The following is a 19,064-nucleotide window of genomic DNA, read 5'->3' on the forward strand; positions in this document are numbered from 1 at the left end:
GGTGTGGATAGTGAAATTGAACTCAGCTTTCAAAAAAAAAAAAAATCACAGTTCATTCATGATTTATCAAGGGGGGCAATTACCTTTTCACACAGGGCCAAGTAGGTTTGGATAGCTTTTCTCCCTTAATAAATGAAATCATCATTTAAAAACAGCATTTTGTATTTACTCAGGTTATCTTTGTCTAATATTAAAACAATTTTGATGATCTGAAACATTGAAGTGTGACAAATATGCAAAACAATAAGAAACCAGGAAGGGGGCAAATACTTCACAGCACTATTTATTCACACACACACACACACACACACACACACACACACACACACACACACACACACACACACACACACACACACACACACACACACACACACTATGAATAAATCCATTCCAATTGAATCCCTGCTATGAGGTTCTGTAACCCTTGCGTAAAGCATATATCTCCGTCAGTCACAACTGCACATGCGTTATTAACACTCCATATATTATGTTGAATAGACCTCATTAAGAACACTTATTATCGAGAGCCATTTGCAGCGAGAAGAATAAGCTTTCGATGCTCGCTCATCCGTCATTACACATAGCCGATGACAACGTGCTCAAAGACCAAACCACAGTGCGCTACTAATGATCAATGGTTATCAGGCTGTATTGAAGTCATTTTAGTTTGACCGCCATTGAGTTGTTGTCCTCCTCTGTATCATAAAAAGCATTAAGAGAGGTTATGGGGAGTTTCACACTCTCACTGAGATGTCACCTTTCTCTGTCCCACAAACACACACAGACACACCCATGCGCACAAACACCCACCCACCGTCTTTTTTACATAAGACACCCTGCGGAGTGTCGGTGCGAAGCCAACACGGGAAGATGTGATCTGGCCCTGACCCCAGATCTGAAAATGAAAACATGGATCCGCACTCCTGTCACGCTTCCATTCCAAACCTCCCATTCAGCACATTAATGGAGTGCGACAACGTGGACGTCAGCCGTGGAGACAGACAGATGCAGCAGGAGAGAGAGACACACACAGGCTGAAGAGAAAATACACATTTCATGAGTACGTTTATGTATTTAGTTCTTGTATCGCATGTCACCAACTTGTCAGGTAGTAATTTACACCTTTCGCCTGCTAAAAGTGGAATAAATCCAATCCCTGAAACCAGACTATGCAAATATATTGAAGTCACTCAATTTCTTTCTGCCAGCGTCTACTGTCAACTTCCACTGAACACAGGCCTGACTGATGTTTCCCAGCGAGCTAATTGATGTAGATAATGGTCAATATTTCCGCTCGACTCCATCTTCCTCTTGCATTTGATCACGCACCGCTGTTCTTCGCCCATTCCACATGGGTGGTGATGAGAGGACGCCGCTGACTCATGGTTGACATATTACTGGATCCGCTGACTCTTGGGAGTTCACGGCATGCGGTCCCAAAAAGTTTCAGCTTCAAGTTTTGTGTCGACAGGAACAAATTGAGAACTTTGAGGAGCTATGACAATGTGGGTTTGTGGCGAGGAAAAACCCACACGTGGTAAAAAAAAGATCCCAAAATGCCCATGCGAACATCTTTGCAGAAAGTATAGCTGAGGCTTTAGGCACAGAAAGTGTGCGACTTTGATATCATAGGTCCGTCTGCAAAAAGTTGAACCTTAGGTTTAGCTTAAATGTAACTTTACCTTTAGAGACAGCGGACCAGACAAAACTCATATCAGTTATTATTGGAATGTCATAAAGCCTTTTGTTCAGGTATTATTGCTACGTCGTCAGGTAATCAAACCTGGGCGGTAAACAATAAGTCTTTATTAAAAAGGCTATGCTGCATTATTTGTGATCCATGTGCCAAAACATGGAAAATTATATAGTACTTGAAAATCTACCAAAACCTCTGTTTTCAAGTCCAGAGGAAAAACAAAAAGGGAGCTACCTGATTGACAGAAAGTGATGACGCTGCTGGAGACGTTGATGATGAGCGATAACAAACCTATACGTGAGAGAGTGTGAAGGAGAACTAATGGGAAGGCTTCCCTCGTCTACAAGACGGAACGCTCTAACAGAGTGCGACCTATTGACGGAGCGCTGATCTCATTATGAAACTTAATAGTATAGATTTAGAGGGAAGGATCCACAAAGGAAACAAAGAGAGAGCGAGAGAGAGAGATTGAGAGAGCAAACAAGCGCAAGTGTGTGCGTTAGTGGGCAAGCGGCGAGTGAGCGAGTGGGTGCGAATGAACGAGCGAGTAACCGACTCACTGAGTAAGAGACTAAGGTGTGAGAGAGGAGAAACAGAAGGAGGCGGGGGGGGGGGGGGAGAGACGAGAGCAGGAAGTGAGTGAGAAAAAGGATGGAAAGGTGAGAGGAAGAAGGAATGGTTCGGAGAATATAGAGGAGGAGGGATGCGGGTGTGAAAACGAGAACAAATGGACAGACAAGAAAAGAGACAGAGATCCTCACGGGAACTGGCCTATTTTTCAAATGAATGCATGCGAACACAGAGCTGCATCACATTTATGCTCTGGAACAAAAAACGATTAGCCCAAATAGGATGCAGATTGGATGTTCTCTCTCACACACACACACACACACACACACACACACACACACACACACACACACACACACACACACACACACACACACACACACACACACACACACACACACACACACACACACACACACTAAAAACACACTGCCCGGCTGACCCCCATGAAATGGCTAAAATTAACACATACGTCACCAACAAACACAGGGCAACACTTCTGCAGCAGTTACAGCAATCAGTACATATACCACTGCGACTACAATTAATTTTAAGGGGTTCAAAAAAGTAAGAAAATAAGAGCCTTGGGACCTGAACGTCTATGGTCCATCCACACAAGTGTTTTTGTTTATTGGTCCTGATTAAACCTCCTCTCATAACTGTGTGTGTGTACACTTGGTTTGATTGACATCTCCTCTTTGCTTTGTTGCACCTGGTAGGGCAGAACAAATTACAGCAGGCCGGATCATGCGAGCATGTAAAAACAAAAACTTGTCTTGGTAATTTCCACGACAAGCTCAATTTAAGCGAATTTAATCTCCGTTTGAAAAATAGCATGGTATAACGTAGAATTGAGTGTGTGGTGCATTTCACCTGTATGCAAGAAATGCTTCCATGTATACTACATTAGCAAGACTTTATGAGTATGAGACATGAGCCCCGAAATGCATTGCATTTCTTCAAATGATTCAAATAATCAACCTGTTGGATAAAATAACTTTCGAAAGATGGCAAGGTCCAATTATGAGGAAAAACGTGGGCGCTAACATATAACGTAGTGTAGAAAATAATAAAATCAAAATATTGAATAATTTTATTTTGCCTTTAAAATAATACACATATTACAATTGTCATTCAGCAGTGGCCAGTCAGTCTGCTGGTAATGGCAAACATAATCATTAGTTTAGTTCGCAGTACGCAATACATACCAACTATGAGTAAGTAGAAAGCAGTACGTTAGTATGTGACTTCAAACACACCTGTATTTAGGTATTTAAAAACTTTCAAGTAAGATACTTAGAGAGATATTTAACATAATTCCATTTCTTGTAAATTTGTAAACTACAACTTACCTGCATTGTCTTTGTTTAAACTATAAGGCGCTGCATACGGACACATCTGTTTATATAATATCCTCACTGATTGCACCTCTGCTCAGGCTGAAGTTGGCGCAAGGCAACCGGCCTTTCTAACAGCACACCTTCTACTTTTGTCTTTGTAGGAAAAAGCACAGCTGTTACTGATAACACTAATGAGGGCTCTGTTGCGTTCAAGTGGCCCCAGTGAGAGCGACAGTGAGCCGGCAGGCACACTGCCCGGGACCCACGAAAGCAATGCAACTAAATGGAATTCAGCTGTCATTAATTTGATAATTTACGCCTGTGCAAACTGAACCAACAGAGCTAACAAAGGACTGAGGGAGAAGTCATCCAAGAACAGTGTGTCCACGCCCAAGTCCTGAGAAGATGTCTAACCAGGAAACACAAGTGAAAACACCTGTGGGGGTGACTACAAGACACCTCAAAAACGAGCATCAGTCTATCAGACGTTTTGCTATAATTACTCCTTGTTATACATGGCTTCCTGTGATATACAAGCCTTCTGCTAAAATGTGTACGATACACATTGTAAGTGCCGCTCCATCCGGTGAGTAAGCATGCTTCACAAAATGACATCTTGCTATTAAGCAAATGAGATGTTTGCGCTGAAGTGAGGGGTAATGTGTTCCTGTGTACATCTGATTAGAAGAGAAAATTAGAATATTTCTCATTATAGAGGATCTAGCTGCGACTCCATTGGAGACAGTGAAGGAGGTTGGCATGATTAAGCTGCTTATGAATACTTGAAAGCATACAAATATTCACTCACTCACTCACTCACTCACTCACTCACTCACTCACTCACTCACACACAGGAACACATAAAAAACAACAACTGTAGATTTTGGCATTTCTCTCAACACACACACACACACACAACCGAGTGGGCTTTGCCAGCTACTTGCTGTCTTGCCAGCAGAGTGACCATGTAAAAATTGGCGTTTCGTGACATTTCCAACATGACATTTGTCTGTGGGACCATCTGTGAGGGCCAACTGGCCCGTGTCAACGACAAAACACCCAACTGCCCACTGACAACAACTCACACTCATATCATATTCTAGCACATTATCATCTTTATTTATCGTGCAATAGATACATACTATAAAACACCACAATGTTTGGTTTCTCAAGGCATCTGTGGGTCCTTTTTTACAATGATAGAATAGAATTAATATATCACAAGTTGAATGAACAGACAGTAGCAGTGTTTCCATTCAATTGTCAAGCTAATTTTAAGTAAAACTGCAAAAAATGCAAATTAGGCGCCATCTCCATTGACTAGACTGGAGCAAATAATCAACAGCGTAGTTTGTTCAGAAGTTGGTGCTATAGGCTACACATGGATGTAATCGGCTAGTAAACAAGAATAGAAGAAACAAAACAAGTCGCCATGGTCATCTGACGAATATAAAAGAGGTAAATAGATAGATGTCTTTAGGAATATGTATTAATTGGTAAGTTTCAATTGTTCTTTCATGTGAGCTAGTATTAGCCGTGTCTTGTGCTGTCCGGAAACAAAGACGAGCAGTCACACGGTATGAGTAATCCGAAAAGACGCCGAGAGAAGAAACAACTGATCAGTCAAAGGCGTTTCCATTATCCATTTAGTGCATCAACTCTTTTTCGACAAAGCCAAAACCACCTCAAGCCTTTTTTTTTTGCCTTTTTAATGTGATACATCAATATGTGTATCAAAATACCCAAATGGCAACAGGGCGTAGTTCCAGCCGTAAAGAAGGAAGCACGAAAAGTACTTCCTTTTGTGTCATCTTGACCACAGATATACAACCAAAATATACACACTGACTATCTCCTGCAGAGCTGGGCGAGGAATACACACCTGGACTTTTCGCCAACTACTTCACAAGTTGACTGCAGCAAAATGCAGCCTTATAATTTACTCTAACATGACAGGAATACATTTCTCTCGAGTTATGCCTGACCTTGTCATACTGAATGTTACAGAATGTAGTAAAAGAATAGCAAAAAAACAACTGAAAGAACACATGGACTTCTGTCTTCCTACATAAATCTATCTCACCCTCCCTCTGCCTGTCATCGGCCCTGACCCCCCTCCACACCTTCCTCCGCCTCATCACCATCAATGTCATTTTTCTTTCCTCTGTCTTACCCTATCTGTCTCTTTTGCCTCCCCTCTCCTGCCCAATTCGTCTCTCTCCGCCCTCCCTCCACTTGCAGCCGCAAGTGTGCTTTGTCAACACAGTCCGCTGACCCACCCCAGACGAGCTCCAAACAAACACACAGCCGTCCCCACCAGCCCGTGGTGACCTTTACATGCCAGATTATGTGGCTAATTCAATCGAAATGATGCGGCGGCTAATGGGGAGGGGTGATATCTAATTGACCCACTGCTGTACCGCATTTTCCCTCATTTACGAGCAAACAGAACGGAGCGGGAAAGGTGGAGAGATTGGAAGAAAAATAGTTGAGAAAGAAGCGCCATCACAGGATGCATCCATCTATTTATCTATGTGATCTATAAACCCATCCATCCTTTCATCCATTGGCAGGCAGTCAGGCGGCGAGGCATTCAGGGACACCAACTCACGCTGGCAGAAAGACAAGCAGACCAGACACACCACCTGACACTCTCTGGTTCCTGAGAGATGTATTATTGACAAATACATCTCTCATCACACAGGCTTCCGCTGACCGGAGTGTGTGTGTGTGTGTGTGTGTGTGTGTGTGTGTGTGTGTGTGTGTGTGTGTGTGTGTGTGTGTGAGGGCAGGGAGGCACGTAATAGTGTTAGGTGTGTGACCATGTGCATGTACTCGCATACCTGTCATGATATTCTCCAGTGTTCAGTTCAGATCATGTCTGTGGTCACAACAAAAACAAGCTCCTTAGGAGGTTTACTGTTCCTGCAGGTTTTTCATCACTAAGCACATAAATCAAAACGTAGACTAAGTATGTACTGTATATATTGTATGAGATTGATTGAGATGTTTTATTTGTTTGTAACGACTTGATTCCTGTTGCTGCCTTTTTAGCCAGGTCGTCGTTGTAAATGACAACTGGTTCTCATCTGGTAAATAAAAAAAATATATACGTCACTATTTTTGTGGACTTTATTTAGCATATTCTGCATGTTGTCTTCGGCCCAGATGTCAAGCAAACACTGGCTCATTTACTTTCTATTGCGACTTAGTTTATGTTAAATAGAAAATGTTGAGTTTAGTGAAGGGAGGGCTAAAATTATGTTTCCCTTACTTGGTTATGACCACAACCTGCAAAATCCAGCTGAAATCATGTTTTACAATCATTTTATGATAAAAAAAACTTCATATGTACATGTAAACTGCACCATCTTACATAAGTTTAATAAACAGCTTTTTCCTGCTGCTACACCAAGTCTGTTCTCTAATATTACACCGAAAGTCAATCAAAAGTGGTGATGCCCAAGTGACATATCTGTGACTAACATAAAGACAGTGATTTCACCCACATGTCTGCTAATTACTTCTAATTGGATTCGGTGGTTGCATGTTTTACTGGAATATCGCTGCTGAACCAAAAGTTTGGATGAAGATCCTCCAAACCTGTCTGCATAAATGCATGTGATTAGACCGCACACTGCCTCCGCTGAGGAAAAACATTTGCATGCAAGTATGTGTGATGTGGACCTGCACCAAGTGTGCAGCTGAACAAGCACTGATCATCCACCCGCCATCTTTGAGGGAGTTTGCTGTTAATTATTGGTGGAAATGAGTGACTTGATTCGGATGAGCACGTTGTCAGTCACGTTGAGTATGAGAAGAGGAAAGAAAGAAAGGAGCTCAGCAGGGACAGTGTGATGATGCCACCACGGTGGATTCACACCACTCCCATGAAAGTGGAGTGGCGCCATCGCACCCCCCCTGCTCCACTTTAAGCCTCTCTGGTCACAATGTTCTCTTTCTGACAATCCGCCAGCCTCTCTGTCACCTCTCTGTCTTTCTGTGCACCTCAGCCACCCAATTATAAGCACGTGAACTACGGACAGGGATCAAGAATAGAACTTTTTTTTTTAAAAACACTGAACGCCAAATACTTTGTTGCAGAAAAAAATAAATGTAAGATTATTACATTTTACATTATGCTTGAGTTACAAAATAGTAGATGTAGTATACACTCATTTCAATGTAAAATCACTTCCACATCAAAGCCGAAATTGTTGACCACGACACGTATATAGAGGCAGAGTCACGCCCCTACCAGTGGACCAACATGGGTAATAATTTCGTAAAAAACTGTTTCGAAAATAATTATTTTTGCATGTCAAGAAAGTCTCATTTTGTCATAAAACTGTTTAAGTTTAAGACTCTGAACACTCGTAATTAGAGAGATCACACACCCAAAGGTCGCATAAGTGACGTCATAACTCTCTCTCTCTTTGAAGCTAAGATGCCTGCGTGTTTCGTACCAGGATGTACTTACATGAACGACAGGTCTTGCATAATTATCTTTTAAATTGACAAACATCATATGTGTAATTCGTGGCAACAATTGAAACAGGATCAAATAAATATTTGTCTCACTTTTGTACATATTTTTCCAAAATAAGGTCCAGTTTGGGACTTTGCCTCCTTGTAACATTAAATTAATGTGGAAGCCTCAAGTGTTTCAATGTTCCCAGGAACAAACAGAGCCTCATCTTGGAACATTGTATCCAGGTCGCACCAAACATCCATGGCTTGGTACAGTGAGACACACTGAGCTGTTTTAATTGAATAATGTTGGATAGAACAAATTCCTGTGAGATCACAGTGACATATCCAGAGTCCTCTCAGTTATCTGCAAGTGTGTTTGACAGACTGGGATTTAAACATACATACGTTTCTCAGGAGCAGCGAGTGACTCAGGGCTGAGAATGCCTTTGGGAAACGTATTAACTAACTCTATCAAATGGTTTGTTAGTTGAAGGTTTTATTGGTTGACTTTGCAGTTTGATTCTAATTTTCCCTTATTCCCTTGCTGACGATCAGAGGGGCTCACTTACTTCGAGCAAGTGAGCCCCTCACTTGCTCGAAGTGAGGGGCTCAATGAACTCAAATGTTCCCTTCATGTGAGCATATTCGACTTGGAGAAAAGAAAAAAAAATCTGCTCCTGTCAAGTTCCCAACTGTTAGAGCAGAGTGACAGACAATATGTGCTTGCTAGTTCGAATTGCAACTTTTTTTTTTTGCCAGTCTGCCAGTTTACTCTCACCGCCCTTTTTCGTTCGCTGAGGAAAATGCAGCTGGGGACCGGGAGGGCGGGGCTCGTCGCTAAGCCCGGCTGATTCACCGTCTCCCCAGACCTCCTTTGTATCTCACCGGCTAATAGGGCTGGCCTGGCATCTTCACACGGGAATCAAAAAGGCAGCTGGTAATCAGACGGGCTGGCAAAGTATACAGAGGTAAGAAGCACACAGGATGAGCACACATAACGCTGTCCATAATAATAAAAGCGTACAGCGCGAACATGGATGGAAAAAATGAAAGAAATCAAATTACTATCATGATATGAGATTTTTGAGACTTTTAAGGGACTGGTGTGTTATTTTCCCCTCACCTCACCTTCTAAACATGCTTATAATTACAATTTAGTATGAAAGTCCCCTTTCCTGCACACTAGTGTCCTGGGTCAACATCTTACATTGTCTGGCTGTGTCTGCTGGTTCAAGCCTGTATTGATTACAAGCTCCCTCAGAAGAACTGTGCCGGTCTCTGCTGTTTGCATTCTGATCCGGATCCTGGCGATAAGCAATACTACCGTGATGTGATGGTATTTTTTATAATTTTCTTGTGAATCGCAGTTCTGAATTGCACAACCTGAGTACTATATCTTTCACATAGCTAGAGCCAAAAATGACATCTGAAATAAACACATCCTGGATGATTGACATAACAGACCCTCGAGTAAAACCAATGGACTGAACTCAATCCTGCTCAATATTATTCCACCTCTTTATAAAAGCAGTAAATTGTATGGTTTTGACAAACTGTGAGTGGTAAGAGAAAATGTTATGATCAGTGGTGGAATATAGCTAAATATATTTGCTGAAGTACTGTACTTATGTACAAATTCAAGGTACTTTACTTGATATCTGAGAGGGAAATATTGTACTTTTAACTCCACTACATTTGTCTGGCAGCTTTAGTTACTAGTTACTTTGCACAATATCATTTTTCAAACCCTTCCTACTACCCAAACTGATCAACAGTGTATAAAGGAGTTAAAATGAGCTCCACTTGAAACATCTGCAGTAGGAATAATGATCCAAACAAATATGCATGTGTAATATCCATATATAATAGTAAAATACCTACAGGGATCATATTTCTGCAAAATTAGTATTTTTATTACTATTCTTTGTGGTCCAATTACCTAATTTTCTGTTTGTCAGTTCAGTGAACAAGTGCACTGAAGTCAGGTCGAATGTCTGAGGTGAGATGTGGAGGACAGCTGACAGGTGATCGTCAGTGAGAGAGGATCTGGATCTGGATTAGTTTAACTTCATCACAGAGAATGTTTGTTAGGTAATAGGTAGATCCATGTAGGTAGATGTAAAGAGAACCAACATCTTCTGAGCATGTTGCTTTTGCAGTTTAGCTGGCAAAGCCTCAGATGTCCGTCAGTTTACGTACGTTAGAAAAAAAAACAGCAACACTTATTTTAGTTTTATTCCTAATTTTTCATTGACGTCCCTCGGGCTGGTAGGTGACAGCTAACAATGCCCAGGTCTAACCTAGACCAGTGGGCTGCAAGGCGTAGTAAAACACACTTCAAACTCAAAAACAAGCGACGATGAATGCAGGCAATCATTGGCTGTTATTTGATAGCAAACTGTCTGTTGACAGACTCACAAGTGCACACTCACTCACTCACTTACTCACGGACGGCCGCACACCTGCACACACGCGAACAAATCCCCTGCATGATTTCCCTGGTGTGGTTAATAAACTGCTGCTCTGATACATCTCTGGCACACTTGGACGTCAATAAAATGTTTCCTACCAGGAAGTGGTGCGAAGGAAACAACTCAAACTGAGACATTATCCTCAGGAATTGATTGTCAACAGGATGAGGTCTTTAATGTCGATTTTGAAGGACGCAATTATCCCCAAAGGAAGCCACAGCGGGTGTTTTTGCAAATAAAAAAAGGGCAGTCAGATTTCAATTTGTAAAACCTGAGACACATTTTAATGCCAGGTGACAAACATCACACAATCTAAACACCATGTCGATCAAAGATGCGTGAATATTTTGTGTAACACACAGATAAACCAGCAAGGGAGACCTTTTCAGAAAGACTGGAAGACACGCAAGTCAAAGAGACAAGAAAGGCGGACGGGGTAAGTTGCGACGGATTAAGTTTGTCCCCTGTGTCCCCTGTGTACGAATGTACAGTAAGACAGACATCCAGTGAGAGAGACGGAAACATATTTATAGAGATTTGTCATCAATCCAGTGTGTCATCTCTGCTAACCACGGCTGAATGTCACACATATGCAAACGTCCACAAACACACACACACACGGGGCACATGTGCAAACCCCGAAGTCCACAGTCTCACGTTTCATGCACGCGGACTCGCACGCAAACACGCGCTCCTCCTATCGCTCTCACCTCCGACGGTTGCCAAGTAACAGCACATATCTTGTTTACAGAGCGAGTAATATAGTTCATCTCCAAGGGGAGAGGAGACAGAGACAGATGACACAATCTCCTCAGATGGAGAGATAAAAAAAGAATAAAAGGGGAAAGGTGGACCATCCCTTCGCAGGCAAGTGAGCAGTGATGCAACGAGGCCACTGCTACACCCCCCGGTGTATCGCGTGTTATGAAAGATGAAAGAAATGTTTTATGATTTAATACTGTGCTGCTAATCCAAACACATCCGTCAGGATCTCTCTTGTGTTGAAAGGGACAGCTGGTGACACGCAGATTCACTGTCATGTATCATCCTTGTTTAGGTTAACCCTGAGGGCCAAAGAGATAAAAGCCCATTTGAACTTCCCTTTTCAATGTGATCTCGTAAAAAGGACAGAGCCTCCGGTATGATCGAGGTGGAAGATGAGTGACGAAGTCACACATCCCCAAGTGGCACATGTACGTTTTTTGTCGTGTCAAGTATGTTACAATAGATTACTATTGCCAATGTTTTTATATGTACTTGATGGTAATGCTTCCGTTACTAAGAGTTCAGACTGAAAACAGCCTGGCAGTAAAAACTGCAAGATGCTGCTGCTTAAAGCTACTATGACAAATTTTGTGTTGATTTTGGCGGTCCCTGCGGACAAAAGCACCAGAGTCCCTTTACAAAACTTCCAATTTCACTGCAGCAGTGTGACAGTCCGACCCCGCTCAGTCCTGGTCCTGACAAGCATTAAGAATAACTGTATAGAAACAGCCAATCTTCTCGCTGATGGTCTGGTTTACTTATGTAGGTCATATAGAAGCATCTGTATTAAATTGAGACTGTTTCATAACCAGTTAAAAGTTCCTCACAGTAACTTTTAAGGTACAAATGGAACAACGGACCACATTGCAGTTCGGTGGATTAGAGCAACAGATCCATAAGATGCTAAATAGAACACTACGCAGCAGTTAACAAGGTTTAACAAACATGGGAAGTTATCATGGTAATAATCAGTTTATCTACCATATCAATTACAGGTCAAAAGTGGCTAAACATGCGCTTAAAAGTTCAACTGACGGTGATATTTTCTGTCTGAACATGGCGTGACTTTGAGTGTCACTGAATGTACTTTGGTCTGAATTACAGCGGAAACAATTTCTTGCATATGCTACTGCTTTCCATTTTTATTTATAGTCAAAGCTAGGTGCATGCCTTTTAGAAGGCCAGGGTTTATAAGCTAAAAGATTCACCAGCAGCTCATCAGGGTTTGTGCTAACCCGTCCTTCCAGGTAGGTCATTTGCACACTACAGTATGCCACAGGTAGGCTTTCTGTGGACTACTGATAATCTGGTCTCTGCCCTCATTAGTTATTTAACATCCTGAGCTAAATTCTCACTCCTGATGGACATTTTCAGTTGGCCCCATGTTTGAGTTTTCCTCTCATGTAGCAAAGTGAACTGAACTAAATCAGTAAATGCAAGACAATACTGTAAATGTGTCCTCAATCAACAACCCTCTCCAACTGCACTGACTTGTGGCACTGAGCGTTTATCTGTCTGGGTACATAGTACGGTTAATTGGTCAACTTGCATAGCACCTGAGCAGTTTATTTAGCTGGTCTGATGTAGAGGCAGGACTTCAAAAGCTTTACTTCAAAAGGGAGGATGTGTTGTGTACTTAGACTTCATTTACTAGTCTAGGGATACTAAGATGAGCGTGGTTCAAATCAATAGGGATTTGACTCCTAAACTGCTGCATACTTAATAAGTGTCTCATTATGCCTCTCATTACACGCTGGCCATTGCAGACTACTGTACTGGACGACTGAGGTCAAATTGTGGTGGACAGTTTCACTCACATGACTGTGTTGATTCCGGAAAGCTGCTGGAACATCTGAAGACCGCAGCCCACCAGGAGGGCTCGCCGAGTGGGGGGGTAGGTCAGCATCCTCCAAATCACGGGGCCTTCTGCAGACACAAGCAAAAGGCACAGCCGAAATTAATTCTTCTGCAAAAATGACACTTAGCTTAGCATACGACTCTAGGAAGACACTGCTCCTTGCCAAGAAATATTCCAGCACATAGCCTCTCATGAAACCTTAACTTGTTGCTTTTACACTTTTTTTGTTTGTACGGATTAAACAAATAAGATATGATTGGTGTTGATTGGTGAGCCTTAGAGGGGCTGGTAGACATATTTAGTTACCTTCAGATGGAGCACGGCTATCCGTTTCTCCCTTTTTCCACTCTTTGTGCTAAGCTAAGCTAAGCTACGCTGCTGCTGGCGGCACCTTGAGATTCAGCGTACAGACATCAGACAAGTGGTATCAATTTTCTCATCAAACCCTTGGATAGAAAAGAAATGAGCATATTTCCCATAATGTTGAACCATTTACTGAAGACAAGTAAAAACACATTTACTTCAATGGGATTATAAAGAAACACCAAAATATCCAGTATGTTTCTATTTCAAAAGCACACACAGATAAATCACATATCGGAAGAACTAAGTTGGAGCTTCTGTGACAGCAAACATCTGCCCTCCTGACATTTCTTAGCACACGTCACTGAGGCTTTGTTAGCTCCAGGGATGCTGTTCTGTTACTTTGACCTCTGACCTCCCCTACGATGGTGCTGCTGTAAAAAGAAATGTCTCTCTTGAGGATCAGCATAGCACAGTAGCTGCCTTTTTTTTCTTCAGATGGTGGATATCTCAGTTTGGAATGAAACAAGTATTTGAGCCCCAATTGACTCAGCAACAGAGTGCACACTGTGATCTCCAGCACACACACACGCACACACACACACACACACACACACACACACAGGCACACAAACAGACCCCTCCTTGGGGAGGAGAAGTCTTAATGATATGACAGAGCGGCTGGACAGGCACGAAGCTGTCGGATAAAGAGGGAGACGCACACGGTGCCAAGACAAACAAGCCTGAACACACACAGGGAAGAAACACACACAGGTAGGACTGTGTGCCACTGTGTGGCTGTGCAAACACAAGCACATATAGACATATCATAAAAAAAGGCTGATGAGCCTGCACTTATGAAATGACACACACACACACACACACACAGGCTGATTATTTGGGAGCAGCTGTGTGTGGGAGGACTCTGGGCCAGTGAACATCTCCTTTAGCAGTTTGACGAGCAGACCAGAGTCTGTAAAGGAGGCTCCCGCTGACACACAAACACACTCGAGCTTTGCTTTTCCACGGCCGACTTCTCAAAGGAGCGTTATCGTCTTTGATTCCCCCTCGATTCTGAAATGCTGAAAGAGGCTTTTTAACTTTCACCGAAAACCCCTCCGCATTTTTTCCCTGCAGAAGCCACTTCTCGTCAATTTCAAGAGAAGCAGTTTTCAAAGAACACTCTGAGGCATCCTAATACATAACTTAAGTCTCTCAATCACCTGAACCACATGAACAGGTTCTGCACATTTTCTTTATGTTTATGTTATTAAACTAGCAATCATTAGATGAAAAGTTTTAGCCTTATCTGCTCCATGGACTCTATTTAGGCTAATTCAAGACAATTTATATGTAATTATACCATCTGTTCCACATTTGTTTACTGACTGGTCCCCAACTCTGATGCCACACAGAAAAGTACTTCAACATTAGCATGGATTGGGAAACAGGGAGAAAATCCAGAATACATATGTGGATCATATCACAGTTTACAGCTCAATTATATGCAGTGCTTCCAATTGGGGACTATAATCTAATTAGTGTTGCATCACAGAGTGATACAAATAGCACAGAGTTCTCGAATGGCAGCCAAGACATCAGTAAAGCCTTTGTGATGATAGCATGTTTATTATCGACAGCCACCGCCTACTGTGTGTTACCATCCGCTAACTAGACATACTTGTGCCGTTGTAGTTATAGTGAACAAATGATGGCTTTGGTTTGTGGGTGCTGAAGTTAAATAAGGTTGGCAAATAATAATAGAGGCTTGTTTTTGAAAATTACTTTGGGGTCTTTGTTAACAAGCTACTGTATGTCTCCGTTTCAGCTTTCAAAGTCAGGGTTTAATGTGAAGCATGGCTCTAACCCCAGACAGCGAAGAGGAAGGGATGCGTTTATGGGCTGAGCCATTACCATGGAGCTAACGTGGTGGAGTTTGATTGGTTGATCCCTCGAGACCAGAGCAGAGGACCGTTATCTGATTAGCTGGGAGGGAAATCAGGATTCATGGGCCGGAGTCAACTTCGGAGAGAGTGGAGACCTGATGGCTGACCAAAGGAGAGCTAAATTTACTCGCTCAAACACCCACAGCCATGGAAACACACACATAAACACATTCAGATACAATCAATCACACAGACACAATGTCTTAATCCCCATTGCTGCCTTGGGGATTAACAATACAGTACATATGTGCTTCTTTCTACAAAAACTTAGAATGCAAATAGACACATTTACAGTCATTTGTATACGCCCAGAGACACAGTTTTTAAATACATGCACAAACACATACACAAAGGCTCACAAAACACACATCTTCATTTCCTCGGCTGAACACCACCCAGCTGTAATTCAATCAGATGACATATTGAAGAAGAAAGATGGCAATGGAAAACAAGCCAGCCGGCAACCAGCAAGACACAAGCACAGTGATTAGGTCTTGCAGCGCTGCGGTGATTGCACGTCATTGAACCTCTCCCACCATATCTGCCTCGTTTCATTCAGTTTATACTGCAACACCACTATTACCTTTAACTTCAAGCCTGATACGTTCAGGTGCAGATCCCAGCTAGATGCACGGATGCAAGTCAGAACACACCATCTCTCATGAGGGATGAGCGCCATTAAAACACACACACACACACACACACACACACACACACACACACACACACACACACACACACACACACACACACACACACACACACACACACACACAAAACTCACTACAAAGGCATGACTCTCTTTTCTTAAGTCAATCTGCCCACACGAGCTCTGTGATCACCCCTCCACCATCGCTACCTGCACGGAGGCCCCTTTGATTTCACGTCTTATCAGCATTCAATCCTGCAAATGCTGATAGCCTTCCTTTAAGATTTGTTTGTAAAGAGAGCAAGGGAAGCCCGGGATGTGTTTTTAATGAAAGCCAGGTCCACCCCCCCCTTCCCTTTCCTCCTCTTCTTCTCTTTTGATATTCACTGAAGAATCCGCCAATTAGTTCTCTTCCTCGGCTACCTGCTTTCGGGAGACACCCCGACTTCTCCCTCCCCCCAGCCAATTAGAGCGCCCATTTGCCACCGTTGGTCCTGTCAGATGTTTCTTTTTTTTTCTTCAAACACGTGCCACAGGCTTAATGATATATACAGCGGCTCGCTTTCCAGGAACATCGGAAAGCAACCATCTGCAAGGCTCATGGTTAATGATTAGTGAAGGCTTTGTAAATCAGTGATATAGATATGGGTCAATGCGGGGGAGGAAAAGCCGGAGTTGAACAATGGGCAATCAAGGAAACAAAAGAGGCCCAATGACCCGGTGGATGAAGGCACCGGAGGAATTATGAAGATAGAAGTCAGTCTATAAGAGAATAGCTCTTTCTATCCATCCAATCACTGTGTCGTCAGAGAGGAAGTGGCTTAAAGCGGGCTTCACTTACAAAACCGGGAGGGCTGCAATCAAGGACCAAATTCTGAGCAGGCAATCTGCAGCCCTCCCACTTAACCCTCACCTCCCCTCTAATTATTTCTCCCCCATACTTCCCCTCTTCTCTCCCGTCTCACCTCTCCTCAGCTTCCTCATCAGCAGGATCACGACACCTCACATCATACTTACACAGCCAGGACAGGTCAGAACTAATGGAGAATAGAGGTTAGGTCTGTAACTGCAACGGATGTTTTTGGAAGCACTGCGCAGCCCGTTTGGTGTCACTAAACAACAAGGAAACGGACTGCAAGGCAAGCAGGGGTTACAATGTTAAAATAATGCAAAATTAAACAGAAATTGAAAACAGCTATTGCTTTAAGTTGAACAGAATTGTTGCTTCTCAAAGCTTCTCACACTTTAATTTACAGTAACAGGTAGAATTTACAGTGACTCAGTTATAGCCCAATTCCTCATAATGGTGTTTACATAAAAAATAATGTGAATGTTCTGCTTCACGGCCCTGTTTGGACGGTTGAGACGGATTATGATTGCAGGCACTCTGGAGTGATGAAACCATTATGTTCTAAGTGGCCACTTATGTACTTTGTACAGACTGTAGACTGTGCCAGTAAATATTTCTTTTAAATGAGTGTTTTACTGAACTGAAGGGAGGTTATAGCTCCTCATAATTACTCTGTGCTTTTCAGAGATACGGAGCCCTCCTGGTGTTTTCTCCTGTTTTGTGTTTGTCTTTCCAATTAGCGTATTTGCACTTGAGGAAGCCTTTATTTCTGTATTTTTTGTATCTTCGGCTGCCCATAACATCCGTTGGCCCGCTCTGACGTCAAGCGGAGGCATGGCATGTTGAGAGGAAGAAAATCAAATCAGCTGAAGAAGATGTAAGAGAGGCTGTGTTCACTTGAGATAAACGGGTCACCCCCCGGAACCTCCATGTGAAGCTGATGGACGGCGTGCAAGCCCGTTGTTTGGATAACGGTCACAGAGAAGCTATATGTTTTTCGGGGAGCATGGATCTTGATTGGTGCATTGTTATGGACAATCGCTGGAGAATCACTCTGGACCTGTAGCGTCGGGGGGGGGGGGGGGAGCCGATCAAATCTTGTCAGCGTCTGCAGGGGAGCAGCTGTGTTTATCTAAGGGCACCGAGGGGCCGGCAGTTGCCAGGAGCCCGAGCACCAGACAGATAGATAGATGAATGAGTGGACACACACACACACACACACACACACACACACACACACACACACACACACACACACACACACACACACACACACACACACACATAGACACACATAATGACTGACAGAACTAAATATACAAGAATGACACTGCTGCTTACATTAATTCAACATTCATTTGTATTAGCAACATTATGGAAGCATGCAGTAGTAGAATTGCCACTTAATACTTTCACCCAAGTAAAATATTCACAGAAATTTCAAATAATGAGCAGATATAGCAGGTTTGAAAATTGCATCTTTATAGCCCTGTAAAATATATTTTCTCTTGATCAATGCATGATGTTGAAAACTCTTGCCCACAATATCAGATCTGCACAGCTACAGTTATTTCTGAATAAATAAAAAAAATGATTTCCCCAAAATCTCTTGCTTTTTTGAACGTTTCGGACAAAGTATTCTACTTCCACTTCTCTTGTGTCAAACATTTATCCGAAGGGGGATATCCTCAAAACCTGGCCCTTAAATTACCCAAAATGCAACTCGACCACCGACAGTACACTCAAGTGTATTCTGTTAATGCACTGAGCTGTTGGGCTCCTACAGAGGTCTGGTTAGCTCATAAAAAAATATTTCTTTGGCATACTTGTTGTCTTCAGCCCTAACTGACACAGCCCCAAAACGACAAACACGTACTTCTTAAATGCCGAAAAGAGACGGTGCCTGATGTGGAAAATGAAGGTAAGTGTAAACAGCAAAGAGAGAACACTTTGAATCAAGGAGATTTGCTGTCTCAAAGCTGCGGCGTCTCGGTGTGAGTGTCAACAAAAGCAGCTAATCGTATCAAAGGAATCGATCAATAGAGCGCGGGAGGCTGCCTGTCAAACTGTCATGTTGTTTCTGTCAATTTATGTAGCCAGGTGGATAAGCAAAGACGATCATACAAAGGAAGGGATCAGT

General features: G+C 42.7%; 1 protein-coding gene across 1 annotated transcript in view; it reads right to left on the bottom strand.

Moving 5' to 3' along the window:
• Positions 1–19,064, bottom strand: part of LOC137877178 (proton myo-inositol cotransporter) — a 55,911-nt gene that overhangs the window by 10,415 nt on the left and 26,432 nt on the right. The window contains exon 4 of the mRNA XM_068716910.1: positions 13,136–13,244. Coding sequence (XP_068573011.1) covers positions 13,136–13,244 — 109 coding nt within the window. The remainder of the gene's footprint in view (positions 1–13,135; positions 13,245–19,064) is intronic.

This window comes from Cebidichthys violaceus, unplaced genomic scaffold (genome assembly GCF_023349555.1).
Source record: "Cebidichthys violaceus isolate CVI_PGR_0920_01 unplaced genomic scaffold, fCebVio1.0.p SCAF_21, whole genome shotgun sequence".
NCBI classification, from domain to species: domain Eukaryota; kingdom Metazoa; phylum Chordata; class Actinopteri; order Perciformes; family Stichaeidae; genus Cebidichthys; species Cebidichthys violaceus.